The following is an 18,436-nucleotide window of genomic DNA, read 5'->3' on the forward strand; positions in this document are numbered from 1 at the left end:
AAGCAAGTCTGGACATAGATCCGGGGGAAAATTGTGCAGTTGTGGAAAGCCGATGTGTGACATCTGAGAAAGTCAAGACAGCGGGGGAAAAGTGATTGTGGAAATAAAGGACTGTACAAATCACAGGTGATGCGAACATAAATATTATTATTTTTCCTCTTCTCATCCTTTTGGCCTTCCAGCTTGCCCTCCCCCCTCCAGGCCAAAATTCTCAGAGCCAGCCACACATACAAGGTTAGGATGCACTTGGGTGTTTACTGGGAATAAGGCCTCAGAGGCCCGGCCTGGGTTCAGTCACACTTTCTTGGTGATGCTTTTGGGGGTGGCGAGCTCATATAGGCGAGGGGATGCCCGAGCCTTCAGGGAAGCCGGGGAAATGTAGTAGGGGTCGTAGCCCTCATTGAGCTCCTTCCGCACTTTGGGCTTGGCCAGCAAGCGGATCCGGGGACTGGCCACTGCCTTCTTGGTGACGTCCAGCACCTCCCAGCGTGGATCTCGGTCAGGAACACACTGATCTGACTGGGCCTTGGGCACTACAGGGGCAGGAGAGAGTGACAGCATCAGGCACTCCCCCGAGGGAGAGCAACCTGCAAGGTCAAAGTTCCCAGGTTCAAGGGCCTCTCCAGTGATGAAGGAATGGAAAAACACAACACGTCCCATCCACACACTGGAATAACACTCGGCCATGAAAAGGAGCGGAGCGCTGACACTCACTACAACCTGGATGGACCTTGAACACATGATGCTCAGTGAGAGAAGCCAGACACAAAAGGCCACACAGTGTGTGAGTCCATCAATGAAAATGCCCAGAACAGGCACACCCACAGAGACAGGAAGTGGGTTCATGGGTGCCAGGGGCTGGGGACAGGGTGGAAAGTGACTGCTAATAGGGGGTTTCTCTTTGGGGTGATAAAAATGTTCTAAAATTGCCAAAACCGGTTTGGCTCAGTGGATAGAGCGTCGGCCTGCAGACTGAAGGGTCCCAGGTTCGATTCCGGTCAAGGGCATGTACCTGGGTTGCCGGCACATCCCCAGTAGGAGATGTGCAGGAGGCAGCTGATCGATGTTTCTCTCTCATCGATGTTTCTAACTCTCTATCTCTCTCCCTTCCTCTCTGTAAAAAATCAATAAAATATATTTTTAAAAATGTTCTAAAATGTATTGTGGTGATGAGTACACAACTCTGAGTGTACTAAAAAGCATTGAAATGTACTCTTTCTTTTTTATGGAGGTATAATGAATTACACTTTAAAAGGATAAATTGGCCCTAGCCGGTTTAGCTCAGTGGATAAAGCGTCGGCCTGTGGACTGGGTTCAATTCCCGGTCAGGGCACATGCCGGGGTTGTGGGCTCAATCCCCAGTAGGGGGCGTACAGGAGGCAGCTGATCAGTGATTCTCTCATCACTAATGTTTCTCTCTCCCCCCTTCCCTTCCTCTCTGAAATCAATAAAAATGTATTTACAAAATAAAAATAATAAAAGGGTAAATTGTAAGGAAAAAAATATTTCAAATGGTCACATCCTGGACAAGGGACTCAAAGGGGCCAGCCAAAAGTGTCCTGGGGGCTCAGTAGGCCTTTCACACTCTCTCCTCCGTCCTCTGATGTCATGGTGGGGAGAAGTGGCGAGTAATGGCACAGGAGGCAGCTCTCCTTGGCTGGCCCTGCAGGCCTGCTGCGTGGATCCAGGGCAGCTCCTGGGTGCACAGGCCCTTTCAGGATTCAGTCTCCCACCTCGTTCTGGGTTCCTGCCCTCACTGTCCAACACGACTGCAGCCTCAGCCAGGCCCTCTCAGGAGTGCTGGCAACATGGCTCCTGCCAACCACATGCGGCAGCACCTGATACGGGCTGGAGTTTTCTTCTATTTAGTTTTAATGAAACCAATTAATTGATTTACATCAACTGATAGATTGATTTTAATTGCATTGAAATCATGGCCAGTGGCTGCTGTCATGACAGACAGCTCTCAGGTGCAGAGACCTGTGGCTAGGCCAGGGTCCCTCTCACCACCTCTCTGCCAAACCCTCCTTTAGGGACTAGAAGGGAGGTGATCACCACTGGTCACTTAGTCTTCAGTGTCTGAAAGCCTCAGGATCCTTGGCTTTGAGGGGTGCTCAGGCTCCTTTCTAACCCCTTTGTTTAGAGCCTGTGGGTCGAGACCCCTTTGGGGGTCGAACGACCCTTTCACAGGGGTCGCCTAAGACCATCGGAAAACACATATATAATTACATGTTGTTTTTGTGATTAATCACTATGCTTTAATTATGTTCAATTTGTAACAATGAAAATACATCCTGCATATCAGATATTTACATTACGATTCATAACAGTAGCAAAATTACAGTTATGAAGTAGCAATGAAAATAACTTTATGGTTGGGGGTCACCACAACATGAGGAACTGTATTAAAGGGTCGCGGCGTTAGGAAGGTTGAGAACCACTGGTTTAGAGCCTCTGTGCAAATGGAAAAGGCCATCTCCCCCCTTCTCAGCAGACAGGCCCTGGCTTGGTGGAGGGGCCCTTGATGAAAGAGAGTGGGGTTCCTTCCCCCAGGCAGTCACAAGCCCACACAGGCCCACTGCTGGGCAAGGCCATCCAGGCTGTACCAGGGCTTTGCTGGGCAGATGACCATTCCTTCCAAAGGGAAGAGGCCCAAGCAGTTGGGCCTCAGTGGCCCCTTGTGGGGCTGGGAAGACCATGGCCAGAACCCAGACTTCTCTGCCCTCCTGTGTGAGAATTCTGGAGTATTTCCACTGTTGTAATCTCTGGAATATTAAACTCTGTTGATGAAATCCACCACCACACAGCACACATGTGGACACACAGAGAATAATGGACTCATACCCACATAGTTCATGCTCTTCGTTTGTCATCATTTCAATTTTTTAAATGCTGGTCACACCCATTAGTGGGTGGAAGTTTGCTGTTTGAAAAGCACAACCCAACACATTCTTACACACACATACACACACACACACACACACACACACACACGGATGTGTATTTACAGGTACATCTGAAATACAGATCAATATATAGATGAATGTGTAGGTACAAATGTGTATATATTTATATTCCAGGAATATGTGAGAGAAACAAAATGGTCTTATGAAGCAGTGCGTATGTACTCATGTTTTTGTTCATTTAACCAATCATTTAATAAGTATTAAGGGAAAGGATAAATGAATGAATGAATTAAACAAACAAACAAAAGATCCTGTAAGCAGAGTTAAAAGAGAATATGGATTTGGGGAGAAGGTATTTTGCAATGTGCTCAACAAAGGATGAGGGATCACCTTATATAAAAAGCTGCTCTAAATCAATAACCAAAAAACACAGGAAATAGAAAACTGGGGAGATGGAAGAGCAGAGTAAACCAGAATGGCCAGTCACCACCTCTGGTGATTATCTGTCAGGAGTAGGCGACACACAGCATCTCCAAAGCCTCTGGCATTGCAGGCCTGGCATATAACAGACTGCAGAGAATGAAGAGACACATCAATATATTGTAAATATGTGTGTTAGAATGCAGCAGATGCTACAGAAAGAGAGCTCAGAGCATTCACGGTGCACACAGGTGTCCAGAGGTGGGCATAGTTCATGGGTCAAGCAGGGCACTCAGAGGAGTCTCACCTAGAGGACAGATTGGAGCTCCGCCCCATGGGGGGCAGAGGAGTGAGCCATGCAGGTGTCTGTGGTCAGTGTTCTAGGCAGCAGGAGGGGAACCACGTAGAGGGGGTGGGCAAGGGTCAAACAGATCACAAGGGCCTGTGGGCACACAGAGTGAGACAGGGCCCTGGGAGGGTCATGAGCAGAGAAGGGGGGAATCCAACTTAAATTTAGCAAGACCTCTGTGGCTGCCACACGGGAAGCGGGCAAGGGTAGCACCAGGGATAAGGGTGGAGGCGACTGCTCTGGTCCAGGGACACCTTAGGGGGCCATGCGGAGGGCAGGGGGAGCTGTGGGCGTGTTCTTCATGTGCTCAGAAGACCAAGCCCACAGGAGTTGTCAGTGCATTGGATGTAGTGTGTGACGGGAGGGGACTGGCAGGAGAGCGCTTGTAGCGTGCACACTCACGGGCACACACTCAACGGCAGGCATTTGTGACTGCAAGTGTCACACCCAGAAGGAAACACACAAAACTGCTTTATGTTTGGGTGGGTTCCTTTCTTCTCTAGGCTAGCCTGCATTTTTCCAGTTCTCTACAGCTGGTACACATTACTGTTGTCATGGCGAGACTGGGTATCTCATTTGTTTTAAAGGACAGAAGAGAATCAGGCCAACACCCCTTCAAAGCTGCCCTTCATGCCTGGCCAGAGTGGTTCAGTTGATTGAGTGCCGTCCCATGCACCAAAGGGTTGCTGGTTTGATTCCTGGTCAGGGCACACACTTAAGTTGCAGTTCAATCCCCAGTCGGGGCTCATACTGGAGGCAACCAAATTATGTTTCTCTCTGATATCTCTCTGTCTCTGTCTCTCTCTGTCTCTCTCTCTGTCTCTCTCTCTCTCTCTCTTTCTCCAGCATGTCCTTGGATAAGGCTTAGAAAACAATGCTGCCCGTCGCCTCAGCTTGGCTCCCTCATTCTTGGCCCTGTCCCCCCAACTTTCTCTTCTGCACCCCTTTGTCCTGCTAGGAGACCCACTCAGACAGCACTCAGCTTCAGGACCATGGCCCCCTCTGACGGTTGCCTCTCTTCCCCTGGGAGCCTGCACAGTACGACTTATCCACAGGAATCCAACAACTGGTCTGCAGCTAAGGGAGGAGATGAAGAGGGAAACACACATCTGGCAGAAGCAGGCCTAAAGTCCAAATCTCTGACTGTTCCCCGCCCCTGCCTATGTCCATTGGGGACGGACACAAGGACCTACTTACTGGCCAAGTAAAGGAGCCGGTTATAGTTTAATGCATGTCGCTTAGGTTTTGGCACAGGGTCCCATTCTTCCAAAAGGGTGGCCGGAGGCTTGGGCTTTGCCAACTGCACGATCCTTGAACTGGGGATGGCCATCTGGGCTGCCTTGGACACCTTGGACACCTGGAAACAGAGTGAGAGGGGAAAGAGTGAAACAGTCCATAATGCCTCAGAGGCCCCTGGATAAAAAACAAAAACAAACAAATAAACAAACCATAAGCAATACCAATGGACAGATGACTGGCTGGAAATGAGTTTGCAATGTGTTCAACAAAAGGCTTAGTAGCTATCATATGTAAAGAGCTCCTCTAAGTCAATAACCCAAAAGAATCCATAGGGGACTAGGCTAATCATATAGGACAGTAAACCTAAATGGTCAATAATGCTCTCTGTTGACCAGGGAAATGTAAATTAAAACAACAAAGTATCCCTGAATGCAAACAAATGAGGCAAAAATGAAAATGTTTGATATTGTCAAGCCCTGGCAAGAATGTGGGAGGAACCCAGCTGGCATGGCTTGGTGGTTGAGTGTCAACCTATGAATCAGGAGTTCATGGTTCAATTCCCGGTCAGCACATGGCGGGTTGCAGGTTCGATCCCCAGGGTGGGGCATGCAGGAGGCAGCCCATCAATGGTTCCCTCTCATTGGTGTTTCTATCTCTCTCTCCCTCTTCCTTTCTCTCTGAAATCAATTTTTTTAAAAAGAATGTGGGAGCAGAGATGTCCTCATGCATTGCTGGTGGGAGAGTAAATTAGTACAAGCACTTTGAAGAGCCATTTGTCCATCTCAGGCAGAGCTGAGTATGTGCACACTCGATAAGTGCCGGGAGCCGGTCCATCCTTGCTGCTTGACACAGTCGCTGCAGAGAAGAAACGTCTGCACAGCATATGTTTCAAGGGACCTGGCGTATATGGCATACTGTTCTTAATATGTTTGCTCCCTTTAGCACTATGTGTTTTAACCAAGGTCACCTCTCCGAGAAAGGTTGTTTTCTCAGGTAGGGATTTTTCCCTGAAGTTAAGGAGAGGATAAAACCTCTTAACGAAGTGCCAGGTGGGTAGTTAATCACTTTAACTACAAACAATCACCCTTAAGCTACATAATCTTTACTCCCTGGAATGGAGATAAGAAACGCCCTAACCTTTGCAATAGAAATTGACAGGATTAAAATCAACTGGTATAAATACAGATGTAACAAGACAACAAGACACAGAACCTAGCGACAGAGCCTAGAGACAGGACTTGGCCTGAGATCCTATACAGAACCTAGACTCAGAACCTAGACACAGAACCTAGAGAGAGACAGAACCTAAACAGGACTTGGCTGGAGATCCTACACAGAACCTAGAGACAAGACTTGGCTGGAGATCCTACACAGAACCTAGAGACAGGACTTGGCTGGAGATCCTAGACAGAACCTAGACAAAGAACCTAGAGACAGGACCTGGCTACAGAACCTAGACTCAAAACCTAGACACAGAACCTAGAGACAAGACTTGGCTGGAGATCCCACACAGAACCTAGAGATAGGACTTGGCTGGAGATCCTATACAGAACCTAGAGAGAGAACCTAGGGAGAGAACATGGCAAAAGATCCTGGACAGAACCTGGCTACAGAACTTTGCTGAAGAACCTAGACAGAACATGGCAGGAGAACCTGGCGACCGAACCTGGCTGGAGAATTTGGAAACCCTGGCTGGAGAACCTAGCAAGAGAACATGGCTACAGAACTTGGCTGGAGATCCAAACTAGAGAACCCAACTCTGCTGATGAACTGAACACTGCCTTCATGTCATTCCTTCTTCGCCGACTCCGTCCACACCTTGGGGAACCCCTGGACCTGCTGGGGCTGGACCCCAACAGATAAGCATCGTATAGAGAAAAACCTAGTGGGGGTACAAGGATTTGAGGGCAGTGGTATTCATTGCAGCTGGAAACAACCTACTTGGCCATTGATAGGGGACTGAGTAAACTATCTATGGTATGTTCGTAGGATAGGACATGACCAAGCAGTTAAAATGTCGCTTCTATATAAATCAGCATGATGTGCTCTCGAAAACAAATATTGAGGGGAAAAGCAAGAAGGAAGATGCCATCTACACTAATAAAAGAGAAACATGGTAATTAGCGTACGACCACTACCCTTCCCATTGGCTAATCAACATATCCTTATGCAAATTAACTGCCAGCCAAGATGGCGGCCGGCAGCCAGGCAGCTGGAAGCGAACATGAGGCTTGCTTGCTTCAGTGACTGCAGACTCCAACGTTCCCCGCCTGACTTGCCGGCCTCTGAGCTGGCAGTTTGAAACATTCTAACAAATATAGAAGCTAAACAAAACCCCAGAAACCAGCTTTCAGCCGGCCTGGGATCTCAGAGCTGGAGTTATACATTGTTTTGATTATAGAACACTCAGCAGCGGAAGCCTCAGAGTTAGAGCCAGAGCTAAAGCTGGCCCAGAATAAAAAAAAAGAAAAGAAAAAAAAGAGTGGTTGGGAGCTTCAGTCAACAACTGCCACCCTGAAAGCAGCCCTCAGCCCCTCACCCAGACTGGCCAGGCACCCCAGTGGGGACCCCCATCCTGAAGGGTGTGTGACCAGCTGCAAACAGCCATCATCCCCTCATCCAGGCTGGCCAGGCAGCCCAGTGGGGACCCCCACCCTGATCCAGGACACCCTTCAGGGCAAACCAGCCGGCCCCCAGGCCTCTATCCTATATAGTAAAAGGGTAATATGCCTCCCAGCACTGAGATCAGCGGAGCTGCAAGGCCTCCTGGCACCGGATCAGCATGACAGGGGGCAGTGCCCAAACCCCCTGATCGCCCTGCGGCTCTGTGTATAACAGGGTGCGGCGTCCCAACCCCCTGATCAGCCCTGCTCTGTGTGTGACAGGGAAGAGCCATAACCTCCCCATCGGCCCTGCCCTGAGTTTGAGAGTGGTGGCACCCCAACCCCCTGATCGGCCCTGCTCTGTGTGTGACAGGGTGTGGCACCCCAACCCCCCCCCCCCACGGGCCCTGCTCTGTGTGTGATGGGGTAGAGCCATAACCTCCCCATCGGCCCTGCCCTAAGTGTGACAGTGGCGGCGCCTCAACCCCCTGATCAGCCCTGCTCTGTGGGTGATAGAAGGCAGCGCCCCAACCCCCTGATCCGCCCTGCTCTGTGTGTGACAGGGGGCGGTGCCCTAACTCCCCTATCGGCCCTACTCTGTGCATGACAGGGGGGAGCTCCCCAACCCCCTGATGGGCCCTGCTCTGTGCATGACAGGGGGGAGCTCCTCAACCCCCTGATCAGCCCTGCTCTGTGCATGACAGGGGGGAGCTCCCCAACCCCCTGATGGGCCCTGCTCTGTGCATGACAGGGGGCAGTGCCCCAACCCCCTGATTGGCCCTGCTCTGTGCATGACAGGGTACGGAGCCCCAACCCCCCTGACGGGCCCTGCTCTGTGCGTGACAGGGGGCAGCGCCCCAACCCCCTGATTGGCCCTGCTCTGTGCGTGACAGGGGGTGGCACTGCAACCTCCCCATCGACCCTGCCTTGAGTGTGACAGGGGGCGGTGCCCCAACCCCCCAATCAGCCTTGCTCTGAGCCCGACCAGGGGCTGCACCTAGGGATTGGGTGTGCCCTCTGCCACCCGGGAGCAGGCCTAAGCCAGCAGATTGTTATCTCCCAAGGGGTCCCAGGCTTCGAGAGGGCACAGGCTGGGCTGAGGGACCCCCCCTTCCCCCCACCCAGTGCACAAATTTTTGTGCACCGGGCCTCTAGTCCCATATAATAAAAGGCTAATATGCAAATCAACCGAACACGGGAATGATCTGTCTCTATGACACGCACTGACCACCAGGGGCAGACGCTCAATGCAGGAGCTGCCCCCTGGTGGTCAGTGCGCTCCCACGGGGGAGCGCCACTCAGCCAGAAGCCGGGCTCATGGTTGGTGAGCGCAGTGGTGGTGGCAGGAGCCTCTCCCACCTCCATGGCAGCGCTAAGGATGTCCGACTGACTGCTCCCAGACTGCAAGAGGGCGCAGGCCAGGCTGAGGGAACTCCCCCCTCCCCCCGAGTGCACGAATTTCGTGCACTAGACCTCTAGTATATGTATATTAAAAACACAATGATTATGGTTTATGGGCCTGTGTGTGAAATAAAGTATAGATTGATGAAAATAAGACAGCTGGCCAAAGCCACTCGTCTATTGCTCTGGAGTCCGTTCCCGCTTGTCTGTCTAGGTCCCTGATCCCAGCCCATTGAGGGCAGGCAGTGCCCCTACCATTGGGGTGGGGCTCTCAGGAGAGCCAGTCACCTACCTCAGACATGTCTATGTTCCAAATGTTATTCCGGACCTTCGGGGTGGCCAGTTCCCTCAGGCGGTTAGATGGTTGGTAGTCAAAGGTACACTGAGAAGTGGGCACGTTGTGGGCAGTCCTAGGGGACATCAACATTTGAGACACTAGCTCAGCCAAAGGGGGAGATATCTGTTAGAGAGAGAGGGAGAGAGAGAGAGAGAGAGAGAGTGTAATCTCTTTCTCAGCTCTTCTCTGTCCCCTGGGATAAGGGAGGGAAAGTGGAGGGTTTAGAAAACACCTCCAAGAAGGGATTCATAAAAGAATCATAACAGGAGCCCCTATGTATTCTCAAGGCTGGAGATATGCTGTCCTGAGGTCATTCCCCCTCCCCCAGGGCCTTCTGTCCACTCCCACATCATCGCCAGGGTCCGGACTTGAACACAAGAGATAACAGTGTGTCCAGCAGTTGTCACAGAAAGCTGGGAAAGTGAATTTCCACTGGGTTTGCTGAGCCCACGCCTCCTAAAATCAGGTCTCAGCTATGCCTCTGCTCTAGAAATAAAACCCCGCTTCATTGATCTCAGGCAGACTTTTTATATTTTCACGTCTCTGAGGTCAGGATGCAGCTTGTACATGCCAGCCGGACGTCAGGAGCTCCACAGTCATCCTCGCTGGTGTGTGGATGTAGCTGTTCTCACTGAAATAGCCTAAGTCGAGTTATATGTGTTCTTGGTTCTACGGATGTGGTCTAATTGCAGTTTAAATTATCTTCAGATTATGTTATCATTCAGCATGAAAATAAAAAAGTTATTTTCACCAAAAACAGGCTTAAAAACAGTGTGTGAAACATGTCAACATCTCTGAATCAAAAATGATTCAGACGTCCTGTCAAGATGGCAGCATAGGTCAATGCAATACTGGCCTCCTCCCACAACCACATCAAAATTACAACTCAACTGCAGAACAAACATCATGCAGAGACACCTGAAATCTGGTTGAATGGAAGTCCCACAACTAGGGAATTCAAGAAGGAGACACATCGAGACTGGTGGGAGGGGCGGAGACACAAAACAGGCTGGTCGCACACCCACGTGTGGCGGATAAAAACTGGGAGGGAGCCCTAGCTGGTTTGTCTCAGTGTATGGAGTGTTGGCCCCTGGCATGGAGGGTCCCAGGTTTGATTCCAGTCAAGGGCACATACTTCAGTTGCAGACTCGATCCCTGGCCCTAGTCAGGGCACGTGCAGGAGGCAACCAATTGATGTGTCTCTCGCACATGGATGTTTCTCTCTGTGTGTCTGTCTCCCTCCCTTCTACTCTCTCTAAAAATCAATAGAAAAATATCCTCAGGTGAGGATTAAAAAAAAAAGTTGGGGGGGACATCTTGGCTGCAGAAGTCTCCCCGGAGGAGCAAGAGGTCCCAGCCTCACACCAAGCCCCTCAGCCCAGGGTTCCAGTGCCAAGAAGAGAACTCCCCATAACTTCGGAATGTAGAAACCAATGGGGATTGAGACTAAGGGAGACAGAGGGCTGCTTGAGTCCCAGGCAGTTCCTCTTATAGGGCCCACACGTGGCCCTGGATGGTGTGACTCGATTGGTTAGAGCATTGTCCCTTATACGAAAAGGTCATGGTTCAATTCCCATTTGGGACACATACCGGGTTGCAGGTTCGATCCCTGGTTAGGATGCATGCAGTAGGCAACCAATCGATGTTTCTCTCTCACACTGATGTTTCTCTCTCTCTCCCTCTCCCTTCCTCTCTCTCCAAAATCAGAGGAAACATATCCTTAGCTGAGAATTTTTAAAATAAGGGCTCACATACAGACTTACTCAGGCTCACTCCCTCAGAGCTCCAGCACTGGGACAGCAGCTTGAATGGCACCAAAGACATACAGGAAGAAACTGAATTGTCCAGCATCAGCACAAGAGCTGCCGTGGCTGCTTTTTCCCAGACAGACATGCTGGCGGAGGCCATGTTCCTTTGATGAGCTCTCCCCCGACAGAGCCAGTATGCGGGTACCATACCTGAGACCATCAACCTGCCTCCTCTGTGTTGCCCTGCTCTCGTGATACCCTGAGGCGGGTACCATACCTGAGACCATCAACCTGCCTCCTCTGTGTTGCCCTGCTCTCGTGATACCCTGAGGCCTCACCCACCCAACTTTTGAGCCCATCCAAGCTATTTCCAGTGGCTTTTCCATATGTATGTCCTGTCTTGGCTCATGCTTCACATTTTCCTAAAATATCTCAAAAAAGCAGCATTTGGCCTCAGCAATCCCATACCTTTTGTTAAGTGGCCCAAGGCCCGGCACTAGCAGCAGCCGGCCTTGGTTCAAAGCTTTGCCTCGCCTGGCCACCTCCAAGCCCAGCACAAGTAGCAGCCGTCTTCAGATCGCTTTGTAGCTCATGCAGAGTGGCCCCAGGCAGAACACAGGTGGTGGCTGACCTTGGCCTGCACTCTCCAAGAGGTCCCAGAGCCCACACACAAAGTGGATAGTTTCAGACCGCATCAAAGCATCACCACCCAGCCACTCCCACAAGTGACACACTCCAGGGGTGGACTCAGTGGGCATCAGTGCTCTGCTGAATTGAGTCCTGCTCTGTCGGGTGGGCCCCTGCACAGCTCATCCTCCATGGATGGTCAAAGGTCTTTGGTCACAGTCAGTCCTTGCAGCTGATCAGCCTGGGGTTAAATCCCTCCCTTTGACATGCCAACAGCAGTCAAGGCTCAACTACAACAGGAGGGTGAAAACAGCCCACATGGAGGGAGACACAACTCAAGTGTCCAGCCTGGGTGATCATGGAGACTGTGCCACTGGGCCATACAGAACACCTACTGCATTAGGGCACTCTACCAAGCCCCGGAGACACAGCAGCTCTACCTAATACACAGAAACAAGCACAGGGAGCCTGCCAAAATGAGGAGACAAAGAAACATGTCCCAAATGAGAGAACAGAATAAAATTCCAGTAAAAGAACAAAACAAAATGGAGACAAGCAATCTACTAGATGCTGAGTTCAAAACACTGGTTATAAGGAGGCTCAATGAATTAGTGAGAGCTTCAACAGCATAAAAAAGAACCAGTCAGAAATGGAGCATACCCTAACTGAAATGAAGAATAATTTACAGGGAATCAATAGTAGAATAGATGAAGCTGAGAATCGAATCAGTAATTTGGAATATAAGGAAGCAAAAACACCCAATCAGAACAGCAAAAAGAAAAAAAGATTTCAAAAATTAATGAGGAGAGTGTCAGGAGCCTCTGGGATACTTCAAGTGTACCAACATTTGCATCAGGAGAAGAGAGAGAGCAAGAAATTGAAAACCTATTTGAAAAAATGACAGAAAACTTCCCTAACCTGATAAAGAAAATAGACATACAAGTCCAGGAAGCACAGACAGTCCAAACAAGGTGAGCCCAAAGCGGCCCACACGAAGACCCATCATAATTAAAATGCAAAAGTTTAAAAACAAAGAGAGAATCTTAAAAGCAGCAGTTGGGCCCTAACCGGTTTGGCTCAGTGGATAGAGTGTCAGCCTGCAGACGGAAGGGTCCCAGGTTCAATTCCGGTCAAGGGCATGTACCTTGGTTGCGGGCACATCCCCAGTAGGGGGTGTGCAGGAGGCAGCTGGTCAATGTTTCTCTCTCATCAATGTTTCTAACTCTCTATCCCTCTTCCTTCCTCTCTGTAAAATAATCAATAAAATATCTTTAAAAATTTTAAAATAAAAGCAGCAGTTGGTTACCTAAAGGGAGCTCCCATAAGATTCAACAATTTCTTAACAGAAACTTTGCAGGTCAGAAGGGATTGGCAAGAAATATTCCAAGTGATGAAAAACAAGGACCTACAACCAAGATTATTCCACCCAACGAAGTTGTCATTTAGAATTGAAGGACAGATAAAGAGCTTCCCAGACAAGAAAAAGCTAAAGGAGTTCATCACCACCAAACTAGTATTACATGAAATGTTAAAAGGTCTTCTTTAAGAAAAAGAAGAAAAGAAATGATCAAAAACATGAACAATAGAATGGCAATAAATATATATCTACCAACAATTGAACTAAAAAAACCCACCAAAATAAACAAACAAGCAGAATAGAAACAGACTCACAGACACAGAGAACATTTTGATGGTTGCCAGATGGGAGGGGTTTGGAGAAAGGGTGAAAAGGGTGAAGGGATTAAGAAATACAAATTGGCTGTTACAAATTAGTCATGGGGATGTAAAGTACAGCATAGAGAATGTAGTCAATAATATCCTAATAATTATGGATGGTGTCAAATAGGTGCAAGATTTATCAGGATGAACACCTAGTTATGTAATGTCCAATCACTAGGGTGTACACCTGAAACTAATATAATAATGTATGCCAAGTGTAACTGAAAAATAAAAAATGATTTTTTAAAAAAGTGATTCAGCCCTAACCGGTTTGGCTTAGTGGATAGAGCGTCGGTCTGCAGACTGAAGGGTCCCAGGTTCGATTCTGGTCAAGGGCATATACCTTGGTTGCGGCCACATCCCCAGTTGGGGGTGTGCAGGAGGCAGCTCATCAATGTTTCTCTCTCATCGATGTTTCTAACTCTCTATCCCTCTCCCTTCCTTTCTGTAAAAAAGACCAATAAAATATATATATTTTTAAAAAGTGATTCAAACACACTTCAGTTAATTTAGTTCCATTGTATTTTCCTTTTTATGAATACATTAATATAGGTAATTAAAATTTGTGTCTAAATAACTTTAAAGATAACTTTTGAGAAGCATAAAAGTTCTAAGTGATAACAAAGAATTGTGTCATTCATTGTACATAAAATAAAAAATGTCTTACACTTGCCAGCTTTTCAGAGCCAACAAAACCCATGATAGTGGTAAGTAACATTACTGAGCACTTACTGTGACAGGCACTGTACTAAGTAGCTTTTGTGTGTGATCTCTACTACCGCCTGCTCTGCAGGTGGAGAACTGAGATCCCAAGGGTCATGTGCCTGCCTGCAGGCATCCAGTTTAGACTTGGGTTATCTAGCCTAGAACCTGAATCCCCCCTCCCCCCATGTTGCAGCCTGTCAAGGGAAGAGAACGGTGTTCTGCCAAACTCTGCCCTCAGAGTGCCTACCCATCCCTCCTATCCTTACCGAATGCTGTCGCAATAATCCGTGTAGAACTTTTTGGGTCGAGCAAGTTCCTCCACTCGGCGGGACACTGCTACACAAATGGGAAACAGCCCCAACTTGAAACCTGCCCACCCCCTGGGGTTTTCTTCCTACTGAATTCAGCTTTCCATGGGCTAGAGCAGTGGTTCTCAACCTTCCTAATGCCGCGGCCCTTTAATACAGTTCCTCATGTTGTGGTGACCCCCAATTTCACTGTTACAAATTGGACATAATTAAAGCATAGTGATTATTCACAAAAACAATATGTAATTATATATGTGTTTTCTGATGGTCTTAGGCGACCCCTGTGAAAGGGTCGTTCGACCCCCAAAGGGGTCGTGACCCACAGGTTGAGAACCGCTGGGCTAGAGCAAGAGGCAAAATGTGAGGAACTATGGGCCCCAACAGTTCAGCTAGTATTAGACTCCTTACAGAGAGGTGACTTTTGCTGTCCCCGTTCTAGGGACAACAGGCTCAGAAGCCTGCAGTCTCTCGCTCGAGCACACAAGATGGGAGTGTCAGGGCTGGGTCAATTCCTCAGCAGCGCCCTGGCGGCTCCAACAGCGCCCTGGTTTGGAAAGTGGATTTTGGTCTGAAGTTTGCACAGGCCTAGTGTTCCCAGGGGCTTAGTGTTCCCTCTGAGGGAGATTCTAAACCCCAAGAGAGACCCTGCCCTTCACTTCTCTCCAATAATGAGCTTTCCTCACATGTTTTATTTGAAGGGATCCATTGCTCTCAAAGAGAATAGAAACCTCTATTGTGAGAGGGAAGAAAGCCTTTTTGTAAAGTAAATACTAACCCCCATTTTGGCTATGGTGCCAACTGGGGTTTCCCCTGGAGAATTTGCCCCACACCCCTCACCCCCAGGACCAGCTTCCATCTGGCTCTGGCTTCTTGAGGTTATCGTGTCCAGAGATGAGGCCCTGGAACGCTGTGGAGGACGGACACTCCTGGGAGATATGCGGAGGAGAGGGGAGGAGCCTGAGGGAGTCCCAGGAGCCTTAGGGCTAGGGGAGCCTCCAAGGTCTCCCCAGTCTGAACAGGGCACAGGTTGGGGTGAGATGGGGGCAACCCAGCCCCAGGCGGCCAGGAGCAGCATGTCAGACAGAGTGGCCGAGAGCCATGGCTGGGACAAGCGCCACCTGTGGCCAACCCCGAGCCAGGTGGCCACTAATGGGGAAGTGGAGGTGTGAGTGGGCTCAACCTACCAGGCACCGTGATGGAGAGGGTGGTGTCTTCCAGAAATCTCTCTGTCCAGTACACGGATGGCCTGGAATGCACCCAGTCGTGGCTCAGGGTGAGGGAAGCCGGGGCAGAGGCTTCCTAAGCCCTGCTCTGAAACAAAACTCAGGGCTCCCCACAAACACAGACACACGTGCAGACGGGGACACAGCGAGGCAGAGGCAGGGTGGCTGGAGGAACACCTGGCGGAGTGACCAGTGGGAAGGAAGGAGAGAATATGGAGGCACAAGAGAGGGGCAGGTCAGAGAGGGACATGGGGAGGAGAATCTTAGACACAGGGGGCAATGCAGATTACTGTGAGCAAGGCTGATGTGCAGAGAAGTGGGGAGCTGGGGAAAAGGCGTAACTAAGGAAAGGGGCCTGGGGCCTGGCTGTTCCCCCCAACATGGGCAGGAGGTGGAGACAGGAGACACTCTGGGACTTACCAGTAGACACAGAACCGCAAGTTCGTCATGCATGGGGAGATCCAGACAAAGCCCTTACAGCGGCACCCCATCCTGCGATGAGACAGCCCAGCCCCTGCCTTGCTCTGCAGCTCCCATGTGCTCAAACGCCTCACTCTCCTGGGCCAGCACCCAGAGGCCACTGCTGGCCACCACGCCCCCCCAAACCCCCACGGTTGGTACCCTGACTCTTTACCCCAAGTTTACCATGCAGGTGACAGATGGGACCCCCAGGGGCTGCTCTCCTCCTTGCAGACCCCCATCCCTGCCTCCAGCAAGACCACCTGCACCGCTCACTTGTTTTTCAAGGTCTGCCAGTTGGTCTTGGGTTTTGCCAGCTCAAGAAGCCGCCTCTTCTTCTTCTTCCCTCTTCCCATGAAGGTGCTGGGGAACCTCTGGGTGATGGACAGCCGGCTTGGGGAGAGTTGGATGGTGAGGCCGGAGTCTCTGGCCTTCCAGCCCCCCTGAATCTCCTCGCCCTCTGAAGGGGCCTCGCTGGGGGGCGAATTCTGGCATCCAAAGAGGTGGACTGCCACCTTCACTCCAGCGGCAGCCAGATGAGTGACCCTGGCCAGCTGGCCTGGTTCCCTTCTCTGTGAAATGGAATAGAGACCCGCCCCACCTCACCGGATGGCTGCAGTTATCACATAAGACGTTTTCTCATCTCGTGTGTATCCAGGCCCCCAGGGGGACTGAGCCACAGAGAGGCCCCGGGCAGCCCCCAGACTATGGAAGGAACGGGGCCTTCTCCTCACTTCCTGTGGCCCTGGGCTCAGATGTCTTCCCTGGGCCCCGTCACTGCCTGCACCTTTTCCCCCACAAAAAGGGCAGCCGATGGAGGAGGACACTGGCCAGCTCCTGCTGACCCACTGGCCTCCTTCCTGCCTAGAAAGCCACAGTCCGGAAGAGCCCAGAAGATGGCCCAGTGGAGGGAGGGAGGGAGGGATGCACACACTGAGTCCACAGGTGAGGGGCACCTGGCTCTTTCCAGGATACCATCAATTGCCAAAAATCAGTCCCCCAAATGCTTCATTCCCCAATTCTCGGTTCCACCAGCTCGTGTGCTCCCAGCCATCTTCAACTTTTCTGGCAATTTGTAGCGGTGGGAATGGTGGCAGCTTCTGAGCCAGGACTGTCCCCATTTCTTTCTTAAGCGAGGGCCACCTGTCTTGACTTCTCAACTCTGGCATCTAAACACTGTCTGACTCCAAAATCGGAGCTTTCGTAGGGTTTCCCACTGTAACTCACCTGCTACCTCGACAGAGATTGTGTTTGCCGACTTCACCTCAGAGGCCAGTGTGGGTATTGCCCGCCCTGTCTGATACCCTCTCCCTAGAATGACTACATGGGCCGGGGGGCGGGGGGTGGACCCACACTAACAGCAATGACACAGAGGCCACAGGGACAGAGGGTGGACGTGGGGATACGGCTCTCTCCCCAGTGCCTGAGCCCCGCTCCCCATACCCACCTCATCTCAGTCACACCCTCCTCCTCATCTTTCTCCAGGGCCCTCTCCGCCGCCTCTCCTGGCTCCCGGGCATCTGTAAGTTCTTCCTCGGTCACCTCCTCAGGGGGAGTTTCCTCTTCCTGGTCTTCGAACCCCAGTTTCCCATCATCTAGGTCTTTGTATTTGAGGTCCGTGGACCGTCGTAGGCCCTCATACACAGGGTTCTGGAGGCCCAGAGGATCATCTTTCTGTCCCTTTCCCTCAGCCTCCAAGGTATGGTAAGGGTTGAGCAAACTTTGCCGATAGTCCCCCATGAACGGGGCCCTCCGCCAGCCCTTCAACCTTACTCCCAACACACCCAATGTATCTATGGTCACCTGGCAACAGGAGAATGGCCTGCCCACATTCTCAGCATCCACATTCCACTCTACAGGTGCTCATCACTGGGTATTGCTGAAGCTCCTCCCAGTGCCCCTCCCTAGGTCCTGTGTGGGGCCCACTCGCTCCTCCAACCTCCGCCCCGCATTTGCCCCCTCCTGTCACTCCGCCTTCCTTCTCCATGAACATGCCAGATGTGCACCCCTCTGCAGGGCCTTTGCACTGCTGGTCCCTCTGCCTGCAATCTCCTGCCCACACGAGTCCCAGGCCAGCTCCTACTCGGGAAGGCAGCCCCAGTCCTGGGTCCCTCTGCATCCCAGCATTTTGTTTTACTTCTCCGAGGCATTTGTCATCACCTAAAATGACATTGTTGACTCACTTATTTTCTCCTGTGCTTTGTAGAAGTCACCTCTTCAGATGATGGCTTGAAAGTGCCCCATCCTACACATCCTGGTACCTAGAATGGCAGGGCCCACAGAAGGCTCTCAGAAAGGGCTGTTGCATGAATGGTTAGATTGGGAGCTTGGCTCAGTGCTGGAGCAGATCCGACTCTATCCTACATTCCTTCTCTTTTTTAAAAAAAAAAAA

At 50.6% G+C, this 18,436-nt stretch overlaps 1 protein-coding gene across 1 annotated transcript; it reads right to left on the bottom strand.

Annotated features, from left to right (window-relative positions):
- Positions 1 to 294: 294 nt before the first annotated feature.
- On the bottom strand, positions 295 to 17,784 carry SPMAP2 (sperm microtubule associated protein 2). Its single transcript, XM_070415584.1, has 8 exons — positions 17,492 to 17,784; positions 16,321 to 16,437; positions 16,006 to 16,077; positions 15,547 to 15,608; positions 14,321 to 14,390; positions 9,211 to 9,328; positions 4,873 to 5,032; positions 295 to 533 (listed from the first exon to the last, which is right to left on the bottom strand). Exons 1-8 carry the CDS (start codon positions 17,782 to 17,784, stop codon positions 295 to 297), a joined length of 1,131 nt encoding a protein of 376 aa, XP_070271685.1.
- Between the last annotated feature and the right edge of the window lie 652 nt (positions 17,785 to 18,436).

Source organism: Myotis yumanensis, unplaced genomic scaffold, assembly GCF_028538775.1.
Source record: "Myotis yumanensis isolate MYYU_CA2020_CCGP unplaced genomic scaffold, mMyoYum1.0.hap1 SCAF_5, whole genome shotgun sequence".
Taxonomy (NCBI): domain Eukaryota; kingdom Metazoa; phylum Chordata; class Mammalia; order Chiroptera; family Vespertilionidae; genus Myotis; species Myotis yumanensis.

What these genes read in the sequence shown, in the direction of transcription:
- SPMAP2 (XM_070415584.1), bottom strand. Translation starts at nt 17,784, where the DNA reads ATGGGGGACTATCGGCAAAGTTTGCTCAACCCTTACCATACCTTGGAG. An exon ending in CCTCTCCATCACGGTGCCTG is followed by an intron (nt 14,391 to 15,546) that starts GTAGGTTGAGCC and finishes CCATTTGTGTAG; the next exon opens with CAGTGTCCCGCCGAGTGGAG. An exon ending in GGAACATAGACATGTCTGAG is followed by an intron (nt 5,033 to 9,210) that starts GTAGGTGACTGG and finishes CTCTGTTTCCAG; the next exon opens with GTGTCCAAGGTGTCCAAGGC.